At 37.6% G+C, this 27,370-nt stretch overlaps 1 protein-coding gene and 1 long non-coding RNA gene across 4 annotated transcripts in view; both read left to right on the top strand.

Moving 5' to 3' along the window:
- The first annotated feature begins 3,383 nt into the window (after window positions 1-3,383).
- LOC117306768 lies at window positions 3,384-11,690 on the top strand. Of its 2 annotated transcripts, none has more exons than XR_004520991.1 (3): window positions 3,384-5,948; window positions 7,173-7,312; window positions 10,311-11,690. It is a non-coding gene; the product is annotated as an uncharacterized LOC117306768 (long non-coding RNA). The 2 variants fall into 2 exon arrangements; XR_004520992.1 differs by lacking the exon at window positions 3,384-5,948 and adding an exon at window positions 5,967-6,322.
- Window positions 11,691-17,371: 5,681 nt separating this feature from the next.
- LOC117306614 overlaps window positions 17,372-27,370 on the top strand; it is a 68,299-nt gene continuing 58,300 nt past the window's right edge. For both annotated transcript variants that reach the window (XM_033791103.1, XM_033791107.1), the window contains exons 1-4: window positions 17,372-17,519; window positions 22,069-22,310; window positions 23,438-23,526; window positions 27,056-27,112. In XM_033791103.1, the coding sequence (XP_033646994.1) occupies window positions 22,208-22,310; window positions 23,438-23,526; window positions 27,056-27,112 (249 nt within the window). In that variant the 5' untranslated portion in view covers window positions 17,372-17,519; window positions 22,069-22,207. The remainder of the gene's footprint in view (window positions 17,520-22,068; window positions 22,311-23,437; window positions 23,527-27,055; window positions 27,113-27,370) is intronic.

The raw sequence follows: 27,370 nt of genomic DNA on the forward strand, positions 1-27,370 counted from the left end.
AAAATTCTTTAATATTATAACTAAACATAGATTTACATTAACATTTAAATGTATGCTACGAATGTCTTGATCAGTGAAAGTTCAGTTTAAAATGTGTGTAATACGCATGTATAATATTACGTTGTACTTCATGTAGCGATAACCAGTTGGATTCTTTTTATACTAGTTGCAATAATTCTTGTATTGATTACTTTTGGAAATTGAAAAACGATTGTAGTCAGTTTGGTGTTCGATGTTTCTTTTCTCCATTGTTGGCTTTTCTCTGGAGTAAATGATATTTCTTATGTTCTTGCCGCATGGGGACACTTTTCTTATTCTACTTTCAAGTTAAATATTGCATAGCCATGCATGGTTTTCATGTAGTGTTTTGAGGTCATAGGCTCTGATAACTCAACTGAAATGACCAGCACTGTTTGAATAGACTCTTTGCATATTATGATGTCACACTCTTAAAGAGCGCCCTCACTGAGGCAATATAAGACAGAGTGACAGCTGCTCTTAATGCGTAAAAAACATGGGTGTGACCTCAGCATATCAGCAGCGTTGCTCAATATGCAAGGGGTCTTTAACAAGCTCAGGAGCAAACTAAGTGTGAAATGTTACATAATACAATGTACCCCTCATCCCATCAGTCTCCCCCCCCCCCCCCCCCCCCCCCCGCCTCCCCTTCTAGTTAAACTTAATAGTCAAATACCATCAACATTAAGGCTGGAGTGCTCATGGGTTAACAGAGCACCGGCATAATATCCGGAGGTAATTGGTTCAGATACTGCTTAAGTCAATTTTGTTCTTTGTTCATCCAAAAGTTTTTTAATCTTTGTCAAATTAAGAGAGCCATCTGTTGAGTTTGTAGATGTTCCGTGTAAGTGTTGGTCCAACAGTCAGTGTCTTATGTACGTGACTGTAGCTCATTGTATTGATGATATTGTTGGCCATTATTCTGCTTCAGTATTGTAGGAGTTGTCAAGACCTTTACCATCAGGCAGCCATTCTTGTGGTTTTTTTTTCCTATTCACTCCAGTGCAACCAAATTGAGGCTGGTAGGGCTGAATAGTCTGGTCCCATTTTGGTGTAATGAGATCTAACACTCCTTATTGGTTATGCACACGAGAAACTAGACAGAGATGTTCACTGCCTGTGATAGAGATCTGGGCCAAAATTTCATAAAGCTGTGTAGTAGAAAACTATGCTTGGCATATTCCTTTGCTTAGCAAGCATTGACTGGGTTTCCAGTCACAACAAAGGTGGATGTACGTTATTTTGGCTGGTTACGTATTTTTGCTAATCAAGAGTTTTCTTTGCTTAGTAAAATTTTGTGCGCTTACATGCTTAATGAAGTTTGGCCCAGCCAGGTTACTGTCTTGCATTATTACTTGTATTGCATTGATTTGAACTGTTACTTAAAATGTTATATAAACATTCTAAAAAGTATTACAATAACATTAAATTAGGGGAACTAGTTTCTGTCAAAATTTTAAATTATCCATTAATTAATGCTTGCGTTTATTTTTCTTTATTAATATTATTTTGAACTGTTTGTTTATTTATTTATTTGTTTATTTATTGAGTGAGCTGTTGTGATACTTTGTTTGCAGATTTATTGATTTACCTCAGAAATGTTAATTGCTATGCTAGGACAACAGGGGTGGATTTCACAAAGTGTTTAAGACTAGTCTTTTTTCGAGTTAGGTCTAGTTGCTATTCTTAACTTACTCATCCTAACTTAGGACTAGCCTTTAGTCTAACTCTGTGTGAAATTTACCCCCATAAAAGATAACTGCCACTCCATTAGCAGGACATAGCAACCATCATTATTATTTTATTACTGTTTTCATTAAAATGGTGAAAGTATTTCTGACTGTCTTAACTTTGTAAAATGACGTATCCGTCAGTGAAATATTGATATTGCAAATAAAAGAACGGCGATACCCTATTTTGTCTAAGAATTCTTTTTATTTTAAGATTATTGTAAAAAACCTGGGCCTAATATCAAGAAGTCTGTAAGCATACGAAAATTGCTAATCACAGAAAAGTATTGCTTAACAGCAGTAGGTAACCAGCCAAGTTACATTAAGTTTACATCGTTGCCTCAGTAAGCAAAGAACATTTCTCAAGCACTACTTTCTGCGTAACAGATTTATGAAACTTGACCCAGTAATCTCGCTTGTGTATCCCAACGTTTTATTTAAAAAAAACACCAAAACATTAACATTTTGGCTCAGTGGGTCATCAAAGTTGCTCGAAAATAATGAAAGAAAGCACCCTTGTTGCATATAATTGTGTGTTTTCAGATGCTTGAGAAAGACTTCAAAGGCTTCATGCATGAAGTCTTTCTCAAAGTCGATTTGTGTGTGTGTGATCATGGTGTGATAATGTCAAGTTCCTTGTCAAAGACCTGAGTCCAATTTCAAAGAAGAATACTACTACTGCAATGCAGCCGATCGACCGTCGCGACGATCGGTAGAGGGCGCTAGCACGACTTAACGGTGGAGCTCGGGCGGGCCGGGGGGGGGGTAGCTCGGCGCGGTGAACCACCACCGTTAAGTCGTGCTGGCGCCTCCTACCGGTCGATCGGCACTATCGTTACAGTACCGGTCGACCTGTAGGGGGCGCTAGCACGAATTAACGGTGGAGCACTGTGATGGGAAGTGGGGGGGGGGGGGGGGGGGGGGGGGGGTTGGAGTAGCACAGAGCCGTATGGTTCACCGTTAAGTCGTGCTGGCGCCCCCTACCGGTTGATTGGCACCGTCGCTACCTAAACCCAATGCACTAGCTCCTAGTGTCTTCTTGATTTGTGGAAAGTAGGTTGATGATTTTACGTAATAAAAAGCTCTATTCAGATGCTGAATAATTGGAATTCCAAAGACAATTTAGGAGAGTGGCGAAATATAATACCTCTTTCTACTAGAGTACCATACTTTTTTTCTTTTTCTGATTATTATTATTTACAGCTCTCCAGTGCTCTTCTTTGCCAACTGTTTATAGTAATTAACTTGTGTAGTAATTACCAAAAAGTAAACAACCCATAATTATAAAGATTTTGGGAAATCATTGATGTTCTTAACTTTGAATCAAAATTCCATTCCCAAGTACAATTTTGGCCCAGTGTGATTAATTTATCACTGCAGCTGGTTAGATAATGACTGGCAGAATAAGACGCGATTGAGGGCGCTATATTGTGAGACCACTAAAAAAGTTGAGGTCCTGCTCCCAGCCAATCACCGACGTTGCTGTAGTCACTGCATCCACGCACGCGCAGTTGCTTCACTACATTCCAGGTACATCAAAATGAGCAGACGATCACCGGTTGTTGGGTGGAGCTTCGAAAAAGCGCGGTTCAATTCAAGTCACAATTGCATAATTTTTTAAATGGCACACATTTGGGCATTCCAACAAAGGACTATTCTAACAGGATTAACTCGTGCACGAATTCAATTCCAGGGACCAACGAAGACAAAGAATGGCTGACCCCATTTCCGTCCCTTGGGAGGCAATTAGCTTTTTGTAGAACAAAAAGAGTTTCTTAAGCTGCACAGTTAGAGGAAAAAAACGCATTGTTTTGGAGTCTCGTTCAAGAGGAAAGCCACCAAAAAGCCACTGACACTGTATGAACTGCAAGTTGCTTTTTAGTTTCACGCGACCACGGACCGGACATGATGTGACTCCACTTCTCTCCACTGCCGGATTTGGACCTCATGTTTCAAAAGAACTTATGGACAATTTCATTATTTTTTGACCTAAACTTTATTGGCTAACGCTGACAGCCATTGCAAGAGAAAGTTGTGAGTAATTTTGATGTTGAGCGTGTAACCGGCTTGAGCTCCAGCGAGCGGGCACTGACGGAGAAACACAGGATAGACTTTTTAAAGATGGACCCGCTCTGGTGTTGAGCACTCGTTGGTTTACGAGCTCCATGAAATTACCTTGGAATCTTGCAGAATTGGACATGAAATGACTTTGAACTGAACTAATTTTCACAAGACAAGTCAACTGTTGGAGTGAAGGACGGGCCTGCTGAAGTATCTTCAATGAACTTGTGTGTTTGGTGTTTTTGTCTGTGGATCTAAGACGTGAAGGAAGGATGTACTCAAGGTAAAGAAAGTCTGTGGACAAGTTGTCAAGAAATGTGTTATGAACAGAAACATTGAACTTGAGAGACAATGAACTTATGTGGTGTGTGTTTTGTCTATGGATCCATGAAGAAATGTCGTCGAAAGGTAAAGATTAAGGCAACCACGGTAAGCGAAGACCTAACCCAATTCCCTCCCAATGCTAGCAGGTTTTTTACCTCCCTTCTCATGTACAGGGTTTTCTACGAGTATTTTGTTGATGTTGTCAACTAGTTTTCTGTTTTACGAAATTGACGTCCCCTTTCCCTAGGCTGGTCTAAATGGTTCTTGTTATGGCACAATGGTCGCAGCCATGTGGTGCTTTCTCGGGACTCAATGTCCCAAATCAATATTGGACATTTGCTTGGGTTGTTGGAGCTGCTTTTAGTTGTCATGAATTTCAAACAACACTAAACTATTTTTTAGGTATTTCTGTAAAATTAACAAAATTGTTTAGGGTCTCAAAACAAAACGTTTATTATTGCCTGGCCACCACTCACGAACATTCCAATACCTTCAACTATTAAAGGTTACTTGAAAAAGAAATCATATAAAAACGTAACTTTATTTCAGGGCTTTACAAAGCCTTGCAAATGTAAGAGGAAAATGTAAAAACTGATCCAGCTAAATTCTAATAAAGCTGGAGAGACATGACATAATAAGGTGAAACTACGAGTAAATCTCATTATTGTTCAGCAAACAAGATACTGAACAATTTTTGAGTTCTTGCTTATAGAATGACCCTCATAACTGTAAAAAGTATACCGTAAAGATTAGTCCCACTGAATTACACACTGTTTAAAACGTGTTTTTTTATAAAGAAAACCCATGAATGTAACAAACGAGATTCATTAAGTTGAGCTCTTGCTCATACAATAATTTATTTGACCCCACCCCTTTCTAGAAATGTCCATTAATTGATTGAACCTAGAAATCAGAACGAATAGGATTTTCATAAAATAACAAGAAAATGTAAAACAAAACAAAATATTGAGCGCAGCGCGCGGCAAGGTATACAAAATGAGAAGATACTACAGAGTTCTAGTGTGTTCAACGTCTTTTGATGTCTTCCTCGCCACTGCACTGATGGTGAAAAGCAACTCCATGCCATGATGGCCATCTGAGGTAATTATCATTGGGAAAGTAAGTATATAGCAAGGCCTAGAGATTAAGTTTTAGTCTAGGCTAGGATTTTTTTTCTCCACTACAGATTCAAGCCATGTTCCTGTTTAGGCAATCTTCACTGACGATGATCTGACTTGATGAGACATGATTCCAGAAGGAGTAAACACACAACAACAAAGGTCATTGGTTGCAGAAAGGTCAAGTATAAGGTCAAGTATAAAGGTCATGGTGGTAAGGTCAAACCAACACTCTAACAAAAAAATTCTTCCGTCCACAGGATTTTAACCACTTTTATCCGCAGCCTAACCAAATTTTATTCACAGCAATCATGTTAACAAAATTCTCCTCCCACAGACAATAATACACACTATTTGTTATCTTCCTTCCTACAGATTGACTGTTTCCTAGTAATCGGAGGTGCCTTGGTAAGACAAACTGGGTCAAATTGATTTGAATTATTTTGTGTGTTCTAATCTTTATTGTTGTGAGTTTGTCTTGCAGGACGGCTGCAGTTTTTCTTCATGGCGACCCAGGTGCGTGTGTGACAATAAAAATGGGTAACGTATGACCATGGCTCCATGGTATGACAAAGATCGAGTGAGCTGAGGTGAAATGGTGATTTTTTTGTGTGATTTTTTTTTTTAAGCAGATGATCGTCGAAGTTTGATGACGGATGCTCATATTGGTGTGTGCGTAGCAATTGAGGCTGATCTGGTAACGTAACCCTTGAAAACCATTATTATTCATTGTCCCCGATGCAAACAATTTGATAACGACATGCAAAAAGTATTCAAAATATAGTTATTGAAACAAATTTTTTGAAAACTTGTCACCAATGAAAATGTCGTCAGTCATCTAACAGATATTAATGATCAAAATATTATTAAAGACCGTTATTTTAACAGCGTACCAATTGTCCGAAATAAAAAACAAGTTTTATGTCAAAAAAGACCATTATTTTAACATAGCGCCCTCATTGTCCATATGAGGTGAGCGTCAAATAAGGGGGCGTGTCTAAAGTTACTGCAAAAGTTGGGAAATTGTTTATCTGTTTGCATTGGCGCTATTTATTGCCTGTCACCATGGAGGTAGAACAGCTAATTATTATTTTAAGATAGAGGTTGTCCCTTTATTAAATTTGTGTATTCTTCACAAATCTAGATAAACTTTTTGACATGAAAGAAAACTCAAAAATAAATCAACTTTGTTTGACACTGCCGATCAGCAACGCATAATTAATTGCATTTAGACAGGCACCATAACAACAGATTTGCCAGTTGTACTCTTCAGTGAGTAAGTCAGGGTGCCTGTCCTGTGTGCAAGTACACATTTTTGTGTGAAAATGTTATTTTGTTTACAGGCATTTTTGCGGTTTGTGACTGTCGACTGGATCGGAATAAAATAACTCAAATATAAATCACCAGTTCTTTTCACAATCACAGACCACCCACACTGCAGCTTTATGACATAAAAACATGGATGTCAGACAACTCATCCATTTTCAGACAATTCGATGGTTGAGACAGCTCAACCATTCGGACAATTCGGACAAGAGGTTAAACGGTCAACCTCAGTACACATTTACACATTTTTCCTGTAAATCCTAACCCTAACCCGCAACTCCCCCCCCCCCCTCCCACCCCCACCCTTCCCGGCGCTTTGCGCCCCGTGCTGAGACCCCAGTCATGGCCATCTGTTGACTTGTCTTTGTCCTAAGTCGAGTTGTCTGGCAGTGGCAGTTGAAAAACTGTCCGTCGAGTTGTCCAAATGGTCGAGCTGTCTCAACCGTCGAGTTGTCCGAACAGTCAAATTGTCCGACGGACGAGTTGTCTGAACAGCGAAAACATAAGTAAGACTCAAATTAAGACTTTTAGGAATTTTGTTATTACATGATGATTGATGAGGTCAAACCTCTCTTGGATTATTCTTTTTTGACAGGCATGATTGACAGGTTGTTGTAGTGTTTCCTACTGTCCAACAGTGTCTGGCAGTTCAACTATGAGACTGACATGATAGATAGATGAATATGCCGTGTCTTGCAAACGAACACAAACAACACCTAGAAGTAGAACTACAAGGTTTGTTCCGCTATTATCTCAACAAATCCCATATGTAGGGTCATCATGTGCAATTCCTATTTAAAACCTTTTGCTCGTTTATGCACCTACAATTTTGTTAGAAGCCGGATCTTGCCAAAATTAGGCAATATGTTCTTTGTACTCTCATTGAGCTCAGCGTGGGTCCAGAAAATCCACTCCACCAACAAAATTTTAAAAACCAATGATGTCCGTCGCCATTATAACCTTTTTTTTCCTGGAGTTACTGAAAATATAAAGCATCTGCTTCCCTTGATCCAATTAGGCTTTTGGCCTCGATGGATATATGGGCTGCAGAAGTGCTATATTTTTCCGTGTTCCACTTGCGCATTTGTGACAAACCTGTGGCAACATTAAAGGGACATGTTGCCTTGGATTGGGCAAATGGTCTATGAAAAGCGTTTGAAACGGCTTGTTATAAAATGCTATTGTGACCCACTCTGTGAAAATGAGTCAGATTTTTTTTTTTTTAAGATCTTTAGTTGCATGGTTAACCTTTTAGAATACTTACTTTTAGGCAACAAAGCTATGAACACAACAATTTTGTGATCATACTTATGTCTAATTTGTATCCTTTTGCACACAAAAATGGTAGTTTAAAATATCATTTTACTTGTAATTCGTTTTTCACAAAAAATGGTGTAGTGGCTAATTTCAAACGAGAGTAAATCAGCAACGCGATACACCCCAAAGCTTAGACACATACCAAATTACTGCTGCTGATGTGTTCTTTCTAGCCATGCATATAACTCAATTCCTGAAATTGCCTACATCTGACTCATTTTCACAGAGCGGGTCACATATGGTTAGAAAGATGTTTTAAAGATAGAATATAATAATCCCTACAAATGTGCCTCAAGATTGCATGGTTTTCCTTATGCGCCGTGAATGAACACGATGGGCCAATTTGTGGAGTCAAATGTTTGACTTAACAAAATGGCCCACTGTGTTAGTAAAAAGGAAAACCATGCACTTTTGAGTCATATTTGTGAACAACTTTGCTTAGTAAAACTAGGTGACCAGCCAGAATACCATACAGCTGCCATTGCTGTGACTGGTACCCCTGGTCATTTCTTGCTTAGTGCAAAAATTTGCTTAGCAGAATTTTCTGCTCAACAGCTTTATGCCATCAGACCATAGAGGGTGGTATGTAGACTTGAGAGCTATGATTGTGCCAGCTGACAAATTTGCAATGATTCTTTAACCCTTTCTGTCGGTCACCAGCGTTTCAACAAAAAGGGTTATGATCAACGCACTGTAGACTGACCAGCTCAAATAAAACAACTTGAGATCCAAACTATAAAATCACTCCGATAAAGAATAGACAATTTGTTATATAAATACATAGGGCCACTGATTTTCCGTTTCAGAAAAGTGCAAATTCCGTTTGGCAAAAACATGAATTCCGTTTCAGGCACAAAAAATTCCGTTTCATGTTTTTTTAATTAGATAAAAGGTTGTTTAATACCCAGGGACACACTTATAAAAATCAATTTGAGATAAGTTGCACTGTTGACTTCGTAAAATGTTCATTTGAACTGACAAATTTTAAAAAAATACTTTTTTTTATAATTGTGGATTATTTTGTATACTGCTGTTCTAAAAAGGTTGCCCTGTGACTGCAGTATCAATGCACATGATGTGATAGACTTGATTCCAAGTCTAAAACTGCAGTTGATTCTCTGCATCAGCCACATTGTAGGCTAATGACAGGAGTGTATCCACAAGAGGGCGCTGTTTCAGCATGATCAAAGACTTGGGAACAAGTCTATGGACGTGACCATTCTCCATCCACAAACAAAATGTCAGCCATTTTGTTTTCGCTTTGGCAACAGAATGTTGACAGTTTACGGTTTTATTTTAGACCTTTCCGAGATGAAAAAACATTGTATGTGTTCTTATAGATCATAGGTAAGCTAGTTTGTGTATTATTGTTGGTAAAAGAGAGGGAGAAAATGCAATTTGGGTGAACAAAAAATGTTTAAAACGTGCCGCGAATAATGCCCTTCGCTTAACCATGTTAACAACGTGTGTACATCATGTGTGTAAACATTGAGGATGGTGTGAAGTAGAACAGAATGATCCACGGTTACGATCTCGTACTTTTTAATGGTCTGATTTCTGATGCCTTTTTAGTTTAACAAAAAGAATCTTAATAAAGAATGCAATTTCAATAGTTTTGGCGTCAAGAAAAAAAAAAAAAAAAAAAAAAATCAAATTTTCTGAAATCCCGTTTTCCGTTTCAAAGGGCGGATTCCGCGAATTCCGTCCGTTTTCCGCGATCGCGGAAAATCAGTGGCCCTAAATACATTCAGAGTGAAAATGTAGCTTTTTGTATACAACATCCAAATTTATTGTGGGTTTTCCCAGCCAATTTCAATGAAAATTCATTTAATTTTACACCCGGCTCATTCAATTTTCGTTTTAAAAATGAATTATCTGTTGTTGTATCAGCATTCAACAGTAAATAGGGTGATTCGATTTCTTTTTCTCCATTGATCTTGAGACTTTCACTAATCTGGGCCCAACTTCATAGCGCTGCCTCTGAGGCACAAAAAGTAGCTAAGCACTTCAACATTATGCTTACCAGATTCAGGTTACCAGCCAAATTACCGTGTCACATGTACCATCTTGCTCATTTCTGCTTAGCAGCTATTTCTTTTGCCTTTTTTGAGCAATGGAATAATAACAAGTCTACTCTTGTCCAACATAAACTTTAAAGTACATAACAGGCCTGGCATAACATGCATGCCTCGGAGGCCACGCCCTCCATTGCCCCTGGCCCCTGGCCTTGGTGCACCTCAAAAGTTTCCCATTGACTTTAAGATTTTCCAATGGAAGTGCCCTTTGCAAAATGAAAATGGTGTTGCCCTTTCAACATGTTCAAAAATGAAATTCAAGTCCAGCTTTATTTTCTCAAAGCAACATACCTAAAAATAAGTAAAAAAGCATTTCTTCTTTTCTTGGATGTTTGTACCAGGATAATGATCTTTGTGCCTACCCATTCATCGAGCTATACGACGGAGGATCCATCCACTTCATGGCACCACTGTCCAAACAGAAGGACTTCTACGTACCTGAGACAGGCGGCTTTGAGATCAGAGAGCTATTCGCCGGTGTGCTAGACCCAGGATATGAGACGGAAGTATTAGCCAAGAAGACAGCGACGAAAGCCTCCTAAAGACACGACCATCCGGTGAAGATAGTACTAATAGTGATAGTTCATTTGAGCAGCTAGATCCTCCTTCTAACTAAATCTGAAATAAAAAGCTGGATTGACCAATGAATGGATTGCAATAGATGCCATCGGTCGCCATCTGTGATGAATTGTGCGCGCGTGAAGAGCTACCATTGGCTGAGAGTCACGCACAGCATGCACACGTGTGCACTTTTCCCATTCAAAGTTTTACATCAAAGATGGCAGTCAGTGACACGTTTTGCAACCCTTCTATGGACTAATTGGGATTAGGTAGTTGTAGTTGGTGGGGTCTGGGGTTAATAGTGATATTTCATTTGAGCAGCTAAATCCTCCTTCTTACTAATCTGAAATAAAAAGCTGGATTGACAAATGGATTAATTGGAATTAGATAGTGGCTGGGGTCTGGGATTAATTGGGTGTCCGAAATGGCTGTAAAAGTTAAAGGCTTCTCGCAGTACTGTTTAGGTTTGAATGATAAACTAGGATATCCTAATTCTAAACAGGGTATACTTTGTATGTGTACTTCTGGCATTTTGAACATAAAAAAATAGTAATTGCAAATGTGTTTTAGCAGAAAACAAGCAAAGAATCGACCTTGTTTTGAGACAGTTTTATTTCCTTTGTAGTAAGTTATCTTACTTCATAGGTATTAGATTGGATCGGTAAGAATAGTGTGACATTGTTTAATTTTGTAAAGCTACATGTAAGTGATTATGAAGATCGTACTGGATCCATTTTTTCTGCGAAATATTTCCGTCTGAAATAAAGTCATATTTGTGAAAACTGTATCTGAAAATCTACAAAATTGCAAGACCTTATTTCAGTTGTTTCATCCAAAATTACATGCTGAAAACTGACATGGGTTTTCATTATTTTCTCCCGACTCACACCATCACAGTATAAGCCAAAATTTATTCACAGTTTTGTTGTTATGGTTGATCACACAAAACATGAACGCTGTCTGCGATTTTGTTGTCAGCTCTACCAATCCTGTATAATTTCACAAAGAGTTAAGCCCTAGTCTTTTCTCGAGTTAGGTCGAGTTGCCAGTTCTACCTTGCTCATCCTAACTTGAACTAGCAGTTATTAGTATACACCTATTGACTGGCAATGAGGTAACTAGTATACGTCTATTCCCCCGAGGGACTTTGAGTGACCAGAAGATGGACCTATTTCCCGAAGCCGAAGGCCGAGGGAAATAGGCCCCTCTTCTGGTCACTCACTTAGGACTAGCCTTTAGTTTTTAATATCTCCTACGACCAGTTAGGACTAGTCCTAACTCTTTGTAAAATCGACCCCAGTAATGATAACTGCCACTCCATCAGCAGGACATAGCAACCATCATTATTATTTTATTACTGTTTTCATTCAAATGGTGCAAGTATTTCTGACTGGCTTAACTTTGTAAAATGACCTGTCAGTGAAATATTGATATTGCAAATAAAAGAAACAGCGATACACTATTTTGTCTATGAATTCTATTATTTTAAGATTGTTTTATCTAACTAAAGGCAGTGTATACTTATTTTGTTGTTGTCAAAAACCTAGACCCAATTTTATGAAGCCTGTAAGCATAAAAAAATTGCAAGCACAGAAAAGTATTGCTTAAAAGCAGTGGACACTATTGGTAATTACTCAAAATAATTATTGGCATAAAACCTTACTTGGTATCGAGTAATGGGGGAGTTGTTGATAGTATAAAACATTGTGAGAAACAGCTCCCTCTAAAGTATGTAGTTTTTGAGATGAGAAGTAATTTTCCACGAATTTGATTTTGGGACCTCAGAATTAGAATTTGAGGTCTCAAAATAAAGCATCTGAAAGCACACAACTTCGTGTGACAAGGATGTTTCTTCTTTCATTATTATCTTGCAACTTAAACGACCAATTGAGTTAAAATTTTCACAGGTTTGTTATTTTATGCATATGTTGAGATACACCATGTGAGAAGACTGTTTTTTGACAATTACCATTAGTGTCCAGTGTCTTTAAAGAGAATGGTAAAGAACCGCGTTCACTTTAAAATGCAATAAGGAAAATGAGGGGAAAACTATAAAAACAATTTAGGAAAAAGGGTTCCATATTTCGAAGTGTCCATCTTACGTCTGTGAATTTGTTTTATTAAATGTATTGGATTTGCATTATTGCCTCAAGAGGTTTCAAAATAATCAAGGAAACACAGTTATGTATGAAATCACTGAACAAAAGCATGTCTAATAGCCTTTCCAATAAAACAAAAATAATTTATAGGTTACCAGCCAAGTTACATTAAGTTTACACGTTTGCCCCAGTAAGCAAAGAAAAATTGTTAAGCAGTACTTTCTGCCTAATCAGGTTTATGAAATTGGACCCAGTATTCTGACTTGTGTACCCCAACATTTTGTTTATAAAACAACAAAAAACAAAACATGAACATTTTTGGCTCAATGGGTCATCAAAGTTGCAAGAAAATAATGAAAGAAAGCACCCTTGTTGCATATAGTTGTGTGTTTTCAGATGCTTTAGAAAGACTTCAAAGGCTTCATGCCTAAAGTCTTTCTCAAAGTCGGTAGGGGGCGCTAGCACAACTGTGGAGCACTGGGTTGGGGGAGGCGGGGGGGGGGGGGGGCAGCACGGTGCGGTGGTCGACCGTTAAGTTGTGCTGGCGCCCCCTACCGGTTGGTCGACCGGCACCATCGCTACCTAAACCCGTTTCTGTCTTCTTGATTTGTGGAAAGTAGTGATGATTTTACGTAATAAAAAGCTCTATACAGACGCTAAATAATCACAAAAAAAGTACACGGGTGTCATTTCCAAACTGTGTTGTTATAATCCACGGTCAAAATAATACCTCTTTCTCCAATTCTTCATAAGAAAAATATTAATGTTGTGTTTTGTAATAATTATTACCAACATGTTGGTTAACAGCTCTCAGTGCTCTTAATTACCAACTTTTTATAGTAATTAACTTGTGTAGTAATTACCAAAAAGTATATACTTCATATAAAGATTATTCGAAATCATTGATGTTCTTAACTTCTTGAGTCAAAAGTCCATTCCCAAGTTAAGTTTTCACCCAGTGTGATTAATTCATCACTGCAACTAGTTCGTGAAATGACTGGCAGAAAAAGACACGATTGAGGGCGCTATATTACGAGACCACTAAAAAGTGAGGTCTCGTCCCCAGCCAATCGCCGACGTTGCTGCACGCACGCGCAGTTGCTTCACTATATGTTCATTAGTGAAGTAGGCGTGGCTTACATTCCAGGTTACGTCAAAATGAGCAGACGATAACCTGTTGTTGGTGGAGCTTCGAAAAAGCGCGGTTCAATTCAAGTCACAATTGCATATTTTTTAAAGGGCACACATTTGGGCATTCCACAACGTTACAAAGGACTATTCAGACAGGATTAACTCGTGGCTCGTGCACGAATTCAACTCCAGGGACCAACGAAGACAAAGAATGGTTGACCCCATTTCTGCCCCTTTAGAGAAAACAACCATTTTGTGGAATAAAAAGAGTTTCTTAAGCTGCACAGTTAGAGGAAAAAACGCATTGTTTTGGAGTCTCCTTTCAAGAGGAAAGCTCGACCAAAAAGCCACTGACGCTGTATGAACTGCAAGTTACTTTTTAGTTATGCACGCGACAACGAACCGGCCACGATGTGACTCCACTTCTCTCTACTGGATTTGGACCTCGGTACTTCAGATGAACTTGTGGACAATTTCATTATTTGTTGACCTAAACTTTATTGGCTAACGTCTGACAGCCATCGCAAGAGAAAGTTGTGAGTAATTTTGTTGTTGAGAATGCAACCGGCTTGAGCTCCACCGAGCGGGCACTGACGGAGAAACGCAGGATAGACTTTTAAAGATGGATCCGCTCTGGTGTTGAGCACTCGTTGGTTTGCGAGCTCCACGAAATTACATTGAAATCTTGCAGACTTGGAAATGGATACTGAACTAATTTTAACGAGACAAGTCAACTGTTGGAGTGAAGGACGGGCCTGCTGAAGTATCTTCAGTGTTGTGTGTTTTTGTCTGTGGATCTAAGACGTGAAGGAAGGATGTACTCCAGGTAAAGAAAGTCTGTGGACAAGTTATCAAGAAATGTGTTATGAACAGAAACATTGAACTTGAGAGACAATTAATTTTAGAAACAATAGACTTTTGTGGTGTGTGTTTTGTCTATGGATCTATGAAGAAATGTCGTCAAAGGTAAAGATATTAAGACAACCACGGTAAGCGAAGACCTAACCCAATTCCGTCCCAATGCTAGCAGGTTTTTTACCTCCCTTCTCATGCACAGGGTTTTCTACGAGTATTTGTTGATGTTGTCAACTAGTTTTCTGTTTTACGAAATTGACGTCCCCTTTTCCGGCTGGTCTAAAATGGTTTCTGTCATGGCACAATGGTCGCAGCCATGTGGTGCTAAGGGGACTCAATGTCCCAAATCAATATTGGACAATTTGCTTGGGTTGTTGGAGCTGCAGTTTTGATGTATAAGTTGTCATAATTTTCAAACAACACTAAACTATTTTTTAGGTGTTACTGTAAAATTAGGGCCTAAAAACCAAACGTTTTTCTCTTGTTCTCTTTATTTGTTTATTTGTATTTAGTAGGGGACGCACGAACATCAATAGTCAAGGCTGCTTGAAAGAAACATAATAAAAACGTAACTTTATTTCATGGCTTTACAAAGCCTTGCAACTGTAAAAGGTAGACTGTAAAAATTTATCCGGCTTAAGCATACCCTTGTTTTAAAATTAAATAAAGTTTGGAGAGACATGAAAAAATAAGGTTGAAACTGCGAGAAAATCTCTGTATTGTTTTTACATACAAGATACTGACATTATTCGAGTGATTTTTGCTAGACAACATTATTGTGTTGACTCTCATAACTGTAACAAGTTTATCGTAAAGATTAATCCCATTGGAGTACACATTGTTCAAAACGTTTTTTTTTAAGGAAGACCAATTAATGTAACATAAACAAGATTATGTTGAGCTTTTGCTCAAACAATAATTAGTTTGACCATCACCCCCCCCCCCCCCCCCCAGGAAACTTTATGCTGTAAAAAGTTAATTGTATTTTCATACTACAAACGTGGGGGTAGAAATATTTCTACCTCCATGCTACAAACGTGGGGTGGGCACATAAAACTGCAGGGGCGAAGAAAACTAGAAAAACCTCCGTGAATGAATCCGTCACAAGATACCAATACATTGAAATATTTTAGCTCTTGCTCTTAGACATATTTTGGCGCTCCCTCGTCTGGAAATAATAAATAACTGAACCTAAGGCATAACATTATAATGAATAGGCTTTTCAGAAATAAGTAGGGTTTTTAGAACCATGGAGGAATTTTCTTCCTCCATGTCGGAACGAAAATAGATCATGTAAATCGAGCGCTGCGGCAACGTGTTTTTAGAAGATACTACAAAGCCATTCCATGGGGAGAGTATTTTGACGTCCCCTTTAATGTCTTCGCCACTGATGATGAAAAGAAACTGTCATCTATGCCATGGTCGTCCGAGGTAACTATCATTGGGAAAGTAAGTATATAGCAAGGCCTAAATATTATTAAGTTTTAGTGTTGGCTAGGATGTTTTTTCTCCACTACAGCTTCAAGCCATGTGCCCAAGGCAATCTTCACTGACGATGATCTGACTTGATGAGAGATGATTCCAAGGAGTAAACACACAACAACAAAGGTCATTGGTTGCAGAAAGGTCAAGTATAAGGTCAAGTATAAGGTGAAGTATAAAGGTCATGATGGGTAAGGTCAGGTACCAACAGAGTTCTAATAACCAATATTTTGGTCTATCCACAGGATTTTTTAACCACTTTTATCCGCAGCCTAACCAATTTTTTTCCCACAGCAATAACAAAAAAATTCTCACAGACAATAATAACCCACAATTTTTGTGTCTTCCTACCTACAGGTAACTGTTTCCTTGTTCATATGTTCTCCATCACAATGGTGTGCCCCGTGAGAAGAAAAAACAACAAAGTATCGGGACCAAGAAAAGCTGAAGTGAAAAATGGTTTTACTTGAATTATTTTGTGTGTTCTAATCTTTCATGATATGAGTTTTTCTTGCAGGAAACGGCTGCAGTCTTCATGGCGACCCAGTTCTTAGTGCGTGTGTGACAATAAAAATGGGTAACGTATGGCAGAAGAACTGAGTGAAATGGTTTTGGTCCAAACAATCGTATATTATCTTTGTTTGACACATTTTTTATTATTTTTTAAGCAGTTAATCGTCGACGTTTTATGACTGATGATCAAAGTGATGTGTGCGTGGCTTATAAGGCTGGTCTGGTAACGTATCCGGTGCAAACCATTACTATTCATTATCCCTGATGCAAAATTGTTGATAAACATAATGCAAAAAATATTCAAAATATAGTTGTGAACCAAATAATTATTGAAAACTTGTCACCGCTGAAAATGTCGTCAAGTCACCTAACAGAAATTAATGATCAGAAATCAAAGACCATTATTTTAACATAGCGCCCTCATTGTCCATAGAGGTGAGCATCAAATAAGGGGCGTGTCTAAAGTGACTGCAAAAGTGGGGCAAATATTGTTCTGTTTGCATTGGCGCTTTGCAATCACCTAGCTATTATATCATTTAAAGACAGAATTTTTCCCTATGTTATTTTTTTGTATTGTTCACAAATCTAGATAAACTTTTTGACATGAAAGAAAACTCTCAAAAATAAATCAATATTGACACTGGCGTTCAGCAACGCACAATAATTAATGCATTTAGACAGGTACCATAACAACAGATTTTCCGGTTGTACTCCTCAGTGAGTAGGTCAGGATGCCTGTCCTGTGTGCCGTATACCATTTTTTTGTGTGAAAATTATGTTTTTTCCCAGGCAGTTTTGTGACAGTCGACTGGATCGGAACAGTGGAGCGATTTGTGTATTTAGCAAAGCAACACTCACAATGGATTGGAGACGTAGCTGGAGACAATGTGCAACCTTAACTAGGATCTGGTAAATTTATTTTAATCTCTTAGTCTTATCTCTTCGATTAAAAAAAAAGACAAAGTACAAATACAAAAAGTAGGATTGGAAACTTTGATGAAGATGCATCAACAGGAGTGAGACACTGATCTGATTTTGTGTATTTTCAAAATTCAAAGTTTAGTGAGGATTGCAGAAACACAATCAATCATGGGTTTCATGGAGCAGTTTATTATAATCTCTTAGTCTTATCTCTTTGATTAAAAAAAAAGACAAAGTACAAATACAAAAAAGTAGGATTGGAAACTTTGATGAAGATGCATCATCAACAAGAGTGAGACAATGATCTGATTTTGTGTATTTTCTAAATTCAAAGTTTAGTGAGGATTGCAGAAACGCAATCAATCATGGGTTTCATGGAGCAGTTTATTATTGCTCTATAATAAAAAAAAAATTGTGAGCTGTGGTGGTTCTGGGAATTAAGGACCGGGGGTCGATTTCACTAACGCGTTTTGTTCATCGCAAACGCCGAAATCGATCGCTAAATCTAAAATCCATCGCAACTTAGCGATGGATTTTTAGCCGACGATTTCACTATAACTTAACGATGAATATACTCGTCGCAAAGTTTTATTTAGCGATGACAATCTTGCGATGACATGTTAGTGGTCGCAAAGTAAAAGTTCATCGCAAACTTATGATACATCGCGCCATTATGTGCTTATAGTTATAGCGGTGTACGTTTTGACGTATAAATTGCCCGTGATTTAGAGTAAAATGAGTGGCGCTACATTATTTTAATCTTGCGGTCTTTTACCTGGTAGACTCAGATTGCCGATGACAACTATCAGCGACGCAACTGCAGCAAAGAGCCCCTTAATATCGGTAAAAAGGAGATACAACATGGGTTCGATTATTTTAACCATCATTTTTAGAAAAAATAATGTGTAATGTATTGGCAAATTGACAGTGTGAAGCTTAGTATTATTTCTTCCTCCATGGTATTATTAGACAGATATATGTCAGAATTTTCATCAATCCCACCGTTACAACAGATTTACGAAAACTGTTTATTAAAATCTAAAATTATAATAGAGGCCATAGGCCTATAAATGCTTTAACCCTTTGTAAATGAATGCCTAAACATCGTCCACAATAGTTTGTGTGCACCAACATGACAACGATTTACATATAAACTGCACAATGCCATTTCATTTCGAGCGACGACCGACGATTTTGTTGCGATAGTAAGCACAAAAATTTAGACTAAGCTTTTTTTGTACGCACTAAATGCTAATATTGAGTAGCGTACAGTAATTTTTTTAGTAGCAAATGAATACATTTTGTGTAGCATTTTGCTCTGCTGTACAACAAGGAAATCGTTTACTGCACAATAGTAGTTAAAGAAAACCCTAGTTTTAATCTAATTAAAAAATATGCATGATTTTGAATGCGTGTTACAATGAAACTAGTTTATTTTTGCTGAAATGGGTCAGGAAAATCTATTGTGTTGTAATTCATTTAATCACACTTCTGTACAAGATCATCTTTAAGTGAAGGTAGATAGAGAATGGAAAAAATAAATGCAAATTCGCAACGAATAATTCGCAGCTTAACTTGAGTTGTGCTCAACTCTCTTGCAATATTGCAGCGAAACAGAGATGTGACGTTTGCATCACATTTGCATTCGCGTTCACAGGAAGTATGAGCCCCGTTCATACTATCTGCAAATGCGTAGCAAATTTTGACGTCACAAATTTGCCACGAATAGTTCTCAGTTCAACTCCTGCAAAACATTCGCTTAAAAAAACGCCATGTGACGTCAAAATTTGCTTTGCATTTGCAGGAAGTATAAAGCGGGCTTAACTCTAAAAATAGATGTTTGGCGTTTCCATTACAGTTAATAGAAAGTGTACGCTCATAAATCATCTTATAAATCACATCATTGTATAAGACTAGTTCTTAAACGGGCAGGGTCTTGCCACGTTGCCTTTATCGCATGGCAACGACCCTGCAAGGTTTTAAACGGACGTTTAAGAACGAGTCACTACTCTTTTATTCCCATTCATAAATGCCATTTGTTAAAAAGCGTTATTAAATAAAATTATACACACTTTGACAATTAAAATTCAAGGTTTTAAATATTTTTTTCAAAAACTTTGTAAAGAATATGTTTGATGTGCGTGGGTTGTGTGTACGCGCGCTTAGAAATAGATTACGTGCTGTTACTAATAGCTATGAATTGCGTTCCGCATGATAACATTGGCGTACGTTAGCTTGCACGCCTGACATGCGGAAGCCAGCCGAATATAAACAGCTCCAGCTGGTCATTATCAACCATTTAAACACCCCCACGTGACGCACTCTCCACCAATAGGAGTAGCGAAACTGTCTTGGGTATTTATGAATGAAACTTAAAGGCAGTGGACACTATTGGTAATTGTTCAAAATAATTATTAGCATAAAACCTTACTTGGTAACGAGTAATGGGAGCTGTCGATAGTATAAAACATTGTAAGAAACGGCTTCCTCTGAATTAACGCAGATTTCGAGAAAGTAGTAATTTTTCACGGTCGCTGAACGAAATAAGGAGACCGTCAGTCCGTCAGCATAGGGCTAGATAGTGTAGCGCTTTACACACAATTAACAACAAGTAACGAAATAAACAAAATAAACAAACAAATAAATTGAACAAGTGGGTTTTTACAGATTTATTGAAGACTGCTAGTGAGCTAGTGTGGCGGATGTTGTATGGTAAATTGTTCCAGAGTACAAACTCATAATGGCAAACCCCTTCAAGAATGCAGACAAACAAAGACATTTCCATTGGTATAGACTGTGTAAAGCCCGGTTCATACTTCCTGCGAATGCGAATGCGAAGCGAATTTGACGTGAATTTGACGTCACAACCCTCCTGTTACAGCGATATTCGCAAGTGAGTTGAGCAAAGTTGAACTGCTGCGAATAATTCGTTGCGAATTTGTGACGTCAACATTCGTATCGCATTCGCACTCGCAGGAAGTATGAACCGGGCTTTAGTCTTGCGTGTATAAAAAAAATGAGAAAACATCTTGAACAATGACTATATTTTAGCATCTTTGATTCAGTAGGCTAGGGTTTGGACCAGCTTGGCCCTCGATGTTTGAATACACATGTACAGTCTATTGTCTGTAGACGGTTGCCAAGCAAATTTAATCGCATCACTGAGCATTCATTGTATCGTGTAAATATAAGGTGAAAATTTCACCAATCAATCAGTGTAATTGTATTTCTAGATTTTTGATTTATGAAGTCTGTCATTCTTAACTAACAATAATCGCATTAACGCAGACTTGTATTTTATCAAGGGGAATGTCCTTAAGATTCTGACAGGGTACCAATTAATGGTGGTTGCCATAGAAACCATATCAATAAGTTGGTTGTTGACCTTTGTATCAACACTTGTTTGTGGTGTTGCATAGCAGGGCCCTTACGCGGCTCTTTCCTAATGAAAAAAAAAAAACTATTTGAGGGAAGAAAAAAAAAAACAGCTCTTTTGCCACAAAATAAAAGTGTAAAAAGAGGCCAAGATAGGATGTAATATTCACCATACATAGTATGGCATTAAAACTTTGCACGGGAAATCGCCCCAAATTTGCCTAGACATGATCTTTGAAATAAATTTGAGTTGTTTTGCCATTAAGCTTGGTAGCACAAGCTCCACACCAAAAGTGGGTACACAAAGGTAGTTTTGACTCTCCATTCTTCCTGCCTGGACATACATATAATTATATACATGTACATGTAACCACTTATCTCAAAAAATGCTACCAACCTTTGAAATGAAATTAAACAAACTTTCTGTAAAAATGTGGCTTTTGTCACAAAGCTTGGAAAAGTAATACAGAGCCAAGACACATCGGTTGGGTTAAAGGATTTGGGTACCTTTTCAAAATGTCCTTCGATTTACATTAAACTTACAGGGTTTGAAGATAATAATAGTGGAAAGCTTCCCTTCAAATCTTACTTACTGAGGCCTGTAGTTTTTGAGAAATGAGTAAAACAATGTCATGAAAATACGTTTGTAAATGATTAATTTAATGTTCGTCTCATGAGACAAAAATTATTTTCATGACATTGTTTTACTCATTTTCCAAAAACTACTGCACCTCAGCACATAGTATTTTCAGGGAAGCTTTCTACTATCATTATCTTCAACATGTGTAAGTTTAGTGTAAATCTGTGGACATTATGTTTTTTGTCAAAAGTTACATACACACTTTAACAAAAATACATTCTTTATTTTTGATGCAAATGTCCATCTATTAAATCATTGCAGTACCCGCTGGCCGCTGCTAAATATAGGAGTCTAGCTGCCTCTAGCTACCAAGCAATCTCGGTGGTCTAGTTGGTATGACACTGCTCTAGAATTGCAAGGGTCATGGGTTCGAATCCCACCTGAGTAAAAAGCCTGGTGTTTTTTCTTTTTTCAAAGAGTTCGGGGAAAGTACTAAGTGCACAGTGCTGACACACATCGATGTATATGGGTAAAAACAAAAAATTAATACTGTAAAATATCCGTTTTTCTCAATTTCTATAGAAACCTGCATACACAAGTGGGAGGAACACCAACGAAGTATATTAATTGACTCTCCTAATGATGACCTTCAGCTGGATATACTATAGATGTAGCCGCTTGTGTTTGGACGCAGTCAGCCAAAAATAATTGGAGCATCACCATGGGGACTGGTGCGTCTAAAACCTCCGCATCCCTAACACCGAGCCAGAAACCACGGAGTAATAGTCATAATTACCGGACCAAGTCGCATTCACCAACAAAAGGTAATTAGTGTGTTTTACAGCCTCTCTGCCGAATGTCCTAAGCTCTTTAAATAATTTCAACAAACACTGGAAGACTTGGACGGAAAATATACTACGGGCCAAAATGAGAGGTGATGTATACTGTATTTGTTTTTGTAACTTTTTTGTACAAAAATGCAAGCAAACGAACCAGGCATTCACCACCAATAGGTAATTAGGCCATGTGTGTTTTAGAGTCCGAGATGAATGTGCTAAGTTCCTTATTATTCACAACAAACGCAGGAAGGCTCGGGCAACAATACCGACCAAAAAACAAAATGATTGGTGATGTATACTTTGTTTTTGTAAATTCTCATGGAATTTTGAAAGGAGTTAAAATGCAAGGAATTTTTTAAGAATAGTCATAGTTACCGGATGAAGCTGCATTCACCAACAAAAGGTTTTTAGACAACTAGTATTTTACAGTCCCGGGCGACCATCCTAAGCTCTTTCAAATAATCACAACAAACGCAGGAAAGCTTGAACGGAAACTTGTACTACAGGACCAAAAAAGAGGTGATGTAATACTGCAGTTTGTTTTTGTCGTTTTTCGGGGCATGGAATTTGGAAAGGAGTAAAAATGCAGGCATGTTTTGAGGATAATGTTTTACTACTCACACTCTGCGCTTGTTATCATGTGTGTTTAAAGGCTCTGGACGCTATTGGTAATTACTCAAAATAATTATTAGCATAAAAACTTGTGGTGAGCTATTGCTACTAGTATAAAACATTGTGAGAAATGGCTCCCTCTGAAATAACGAGTTTTCGAGAAAGAAGTAATTTTCCACTAAGATATTTCAATTTAATTTTGAGACCTCAGAATTAGAATTTGAGGTTCCGAAATCAAGCAATCTGGAAGCACACAACTTCGTGTGACAAGGGTGTTTTTTCTTCCATTATTATCTCACAACTTCTACGCCTAATTGAGTTCAGATTTTCACAGGTTTGTTATTTTGTGCAGTGCATATAAATTATGTTTAGATACACCAAGTGAGAAGACTGGTCTCTGAAAATTACCAATAGTGTCCATGTCTTTAATGCCCTCTCGACCGACCAAAATGGATAAACTGTCGCGGGTATTTATGAAATATTATTTTTATTTGTTTCAGGAAAGGGGAGTTCATCAGCTGATGTTGTCCGAGTCGGTCTGACCAAGCTGGGTTTCTCTCCCGGAGATGTCACTCTCACTGAGGGACAGGTAAATTTCTCTCTTTACTTTTTATCAACAAAACAGTAATTCTGTATCCTGCCACTTTTTGTGGGACACAAACACATATCCACAGATTTACATTAACTCACACAGTTTGAAAATAATGATAGTAGAAAGCTTCGCTTAAAACATTACTGGCCGAGGCTCTGTATTTTTTGAGAAATGAGCTAAACAAGTCACAAAATTTATTTTTGCATGTTAAGCGCATTTTCGGAACATTGTTTTACTCATTTCTCAAAAACTACAGCACCTAAGCAAGTAATACTTTAAGGCGAGCTATCTACTATCATTATCTTCAAATGGTGAAAGTTAAATGCAAATCTGTGAACATTGTGTTTTGTGTTACTAAAAGTAACATTGTGTTTTGTGTTACTAAAAGTACCCGAATCCTTTAAAGGATTCGGGTACTTTCTCAAGATGTCCACAGATTTACATTAGACTTACAGGATTTGAAGATAATGATAGTGGAAAGCTTCCCTTCAAATATTACTAACTAAGATTGTGTAGTTCTTGAGAAATGAGTAAAACAAGTCACAAAATAGTTTTGGTCTTATGAGACCAAAACTATTTTAGCATGTAAAATCCCCTTAACCAGTTATGATATTATACCAAAACCATAGCATAACTGGTTAATACGTTTTTACATGCTAAAACTGAGACGAAAATTATAACTTTTACTCATTTCTTAAAAACAACAGCACCTCAGTAAGTAAAATTTCAAGGGGAACTTTCTACTATCATAATCTTCAAACTGTGTAAGTTTAATGTAAATCTGTTGACATTGTGTTTTTTGTTAGGAAAAAGTACATATTACCCTTTAAGCAGCTCTATGAAATTGGGTCCAGGTGTTACTAGACGGCGAATGCAGGGGTAGTGTTAAGAGCAAGTATTGATCTTTTAGACAAAGCTGCATCGTGTCGCCCTGGTTATTGAATCAATAAACACACATGCTTGAATTGACCGTAGCGATGTAGCCATAGAAACATACAACAAACTGGTTTCTCCCCTTGAAAAACAAAAGAGCCATTAAAGTTACAATGAAGCCTTTATGTAAAGTGAGAGAGGGAAAATTGCTTCTTCCTAATTAAATGTCTAGAGACATTGTGTTTGTCCCAATTAATTTAACGGATGACTGATTTTACGATGGTTTATACTAATTGTATTGAAACAAGACTTGCAAAGGAGAGGCGATACATGTAACAATAGTATTAGTGGTGTAACACCCACCTCCCAAGCTCAACACCCTAGCCTAGGCCCCGCCCCCCCCAAATCAGATTTCTTGCCCCCTCTTACACCCCCCCCCCCTCACTCATGGCTATCAGGTTGGCGTAGTGATATCTTACTTCACCTTCCAACTCTAGGACCCTGGTTCGAATCCCACTTGTGAATTGGGTTTTCCATGCTGTAATTCTCTTGGTTTTCTTTCTCCTATAATCTAAAATATCATAAGTAACATTGAGATAACAGCTACATCAGTGGTTTTCAAACTGTTGTTAAAAAAAATGGGCCCAAGAAAACAAAATGTGTACCCATAACTGTACCTATATGCATTTAGACTCTTCTTATTAATTGCAAACCATCACACCGCATTTTCTGGATGAAGTGCCCCGTTGACATAAAAATCTCATAAAAAATCCCTTGTGGTGAAAACTGCATTAGTCAGAATTGTTTTCTCTTTCATTCATTTCGGAATTTTACTACTCCATTGAGTCTTAAAGGCACTGGATACTATTGGTAATTACTCAAAGTAATTGTTAGCATTAAACTTACTCGGTAGCGAGCAATGGAGAGCTTTTGATAGTATAAAACATTGTGAGAAACGGATCCTATTGACGGGTAGTTTCTCACTCAAATCTTAATAGACTTCAGGCCTGAAGCTTTTTATTAGGCACCTGAAGGCACACAAATTTGGGCAACATGGTTTTTTTTCTTCCAGTATTCTCTTGCAACTGCGATGACCAGTAAAAAATTTCACAGGTTTGTTATTTTATGCATGTTGGGATACACCAAGTGAGAATACTGGTCTTTGACAATTACCAAAGGATGTCAGCGCTTTAATAAAGCTGTCAAAGTCTAAATGTGGTAATGTTTACTCAGTGAGTAGCTAGCCAAACATCCAGAATAAATTTTATTATTTCAGCATATCTTACGGGGTGAAAAAATGCCGGAGTAAATTTCTCCCTTACATTTACATCATGGCGGTAGCTCCATACTTACATGTATGCCTCTATTAATAGATACTTCAAATAAACTTCTTATTGATTAAATCGAGATAGTGTCAAAGTTGCAAGCATAATTTCCGGGAAAAAAATCAGAGAGCAACTCAATGTGTATTAAGCACTGTATACTCAGTAGCCTCCAGGGTTCTGTGAAAAAAAGAATCGACAGGCAAATCACTCGAGTGGGATTCCAACCCACAACCGTTGCATTGCTGGAGCAGATGTCTTACCACTAGACCACCAATATAGGCTGCTGTGTTAGGAGTGGATACGACAACAATTCAATAATTGTTAGTTCTTTACTGGGATAAAGAATATGATTTGGTTTTTTTAATGTGTATTGAGCACTGTATACTCAGTTTTTTCCTGAGTTATGTAAAAAAAATCGTTATCCATGGTGCAAAACATTAAACTTGAACAAAATTAACATTATTGTTAAAGAAAGGTAAACAAGTGTGTAGTGATTATTTATAATTGAGTAAAACTAAAAAAAAAAATAATTCGAGCAGTGCCAGGCTGGGCAAAGATGCAGAGTTTCACTTAAGAGCCCTTGAGCACCTAGGAAAACAGCTCTGTGACGTCACACTATGGACTTGATCAAAACAAGACAAGGAAAATTGCATAGCAACGAAAATAAACAACCTTCATCCAGTCTGTGTTTTGAGGTCATTTATGTCACGGCACAGGCTGGTTTTCTGAGCAGTGGTTTTTTCTTGTGATTTCACTTCTAATTTGAATGGTTCTTTGCTGGGAAACTTGTTGGGTGATGTTAGTTTATAATACAAATCTAAAATAAACAAATTAAGAAATGAAAAATCTAGCCATGCACTGCTGAAAATGATTTTTTTTAAATTAGACTTTATTCAAGAAAAACGAATACTAGCCTATTTCACTCCTCAAAAATCTGAATAGAATTTTTTCTCAGGATTGTCACAAAATTTGTTTGTGAATAACTTTTTTTATTCTGATTTCAATTTGTCAAGAATGGTGTACTCAAATAATTAATGACCATAAAAACTTTGATGTACTTGGTAAAGAGCACTACGACTAGAGAGCTGTTGATGTCATAAAACATTGTCAGAAACATTACATTTTAAAGTAATTTAGTTTGAGGAAAGGTTTTACCAACAATTTTGAATCTGAGGAAGGCTTCATTTATCTGAAAGCACACAATTCTCTAAAATGATCTTGGGTGTTTTCATTCCTTATTTTCATGCCACATCGTTGTGATACACCAAGTGAAAAAGAATACCTTACCTTTAAAGCATGAGCTAATTTATTTACGGATTTTGTTTCAGACGGTGGAGATTAATTGGAATGTCGCTTCAGGCACGATCGCTCATAACATCAGGCAGGTACGTATTCATAAAGTATTAATCACTGGCAATTTAATTTTGCCGTGTTGTGGACTCACTGAGTTTTTAAATGACTTTTGCCAATTAGTTTGAGTGACCAGCATCTCAAAGCTGAACGTGAAGCATTTAGGACTTCCCTGTTATTTCCTGGGGTTGTTTTTAGTGATTTTAACCACAATTTGATTTGATTGTTGATCAGTTGGGAGCTAATTATTTCAAATTGTTTTCCGCTTTTCCTTTCCTATTTCACGTTATATT

The sequence above is a fragment of the Asterias rubens genome, chromosome 2 (assembly GCF_902459465.1).
Source record: "Asterias rubens chromosome 2, eAstRub1.3, whole genome shotgun sequence".
NCBI lineage: Eukaryota > Metazoa > Echinodermata > Asteroidea > Forcipulatida > Asteriidae > Asterias > Asterias rubens.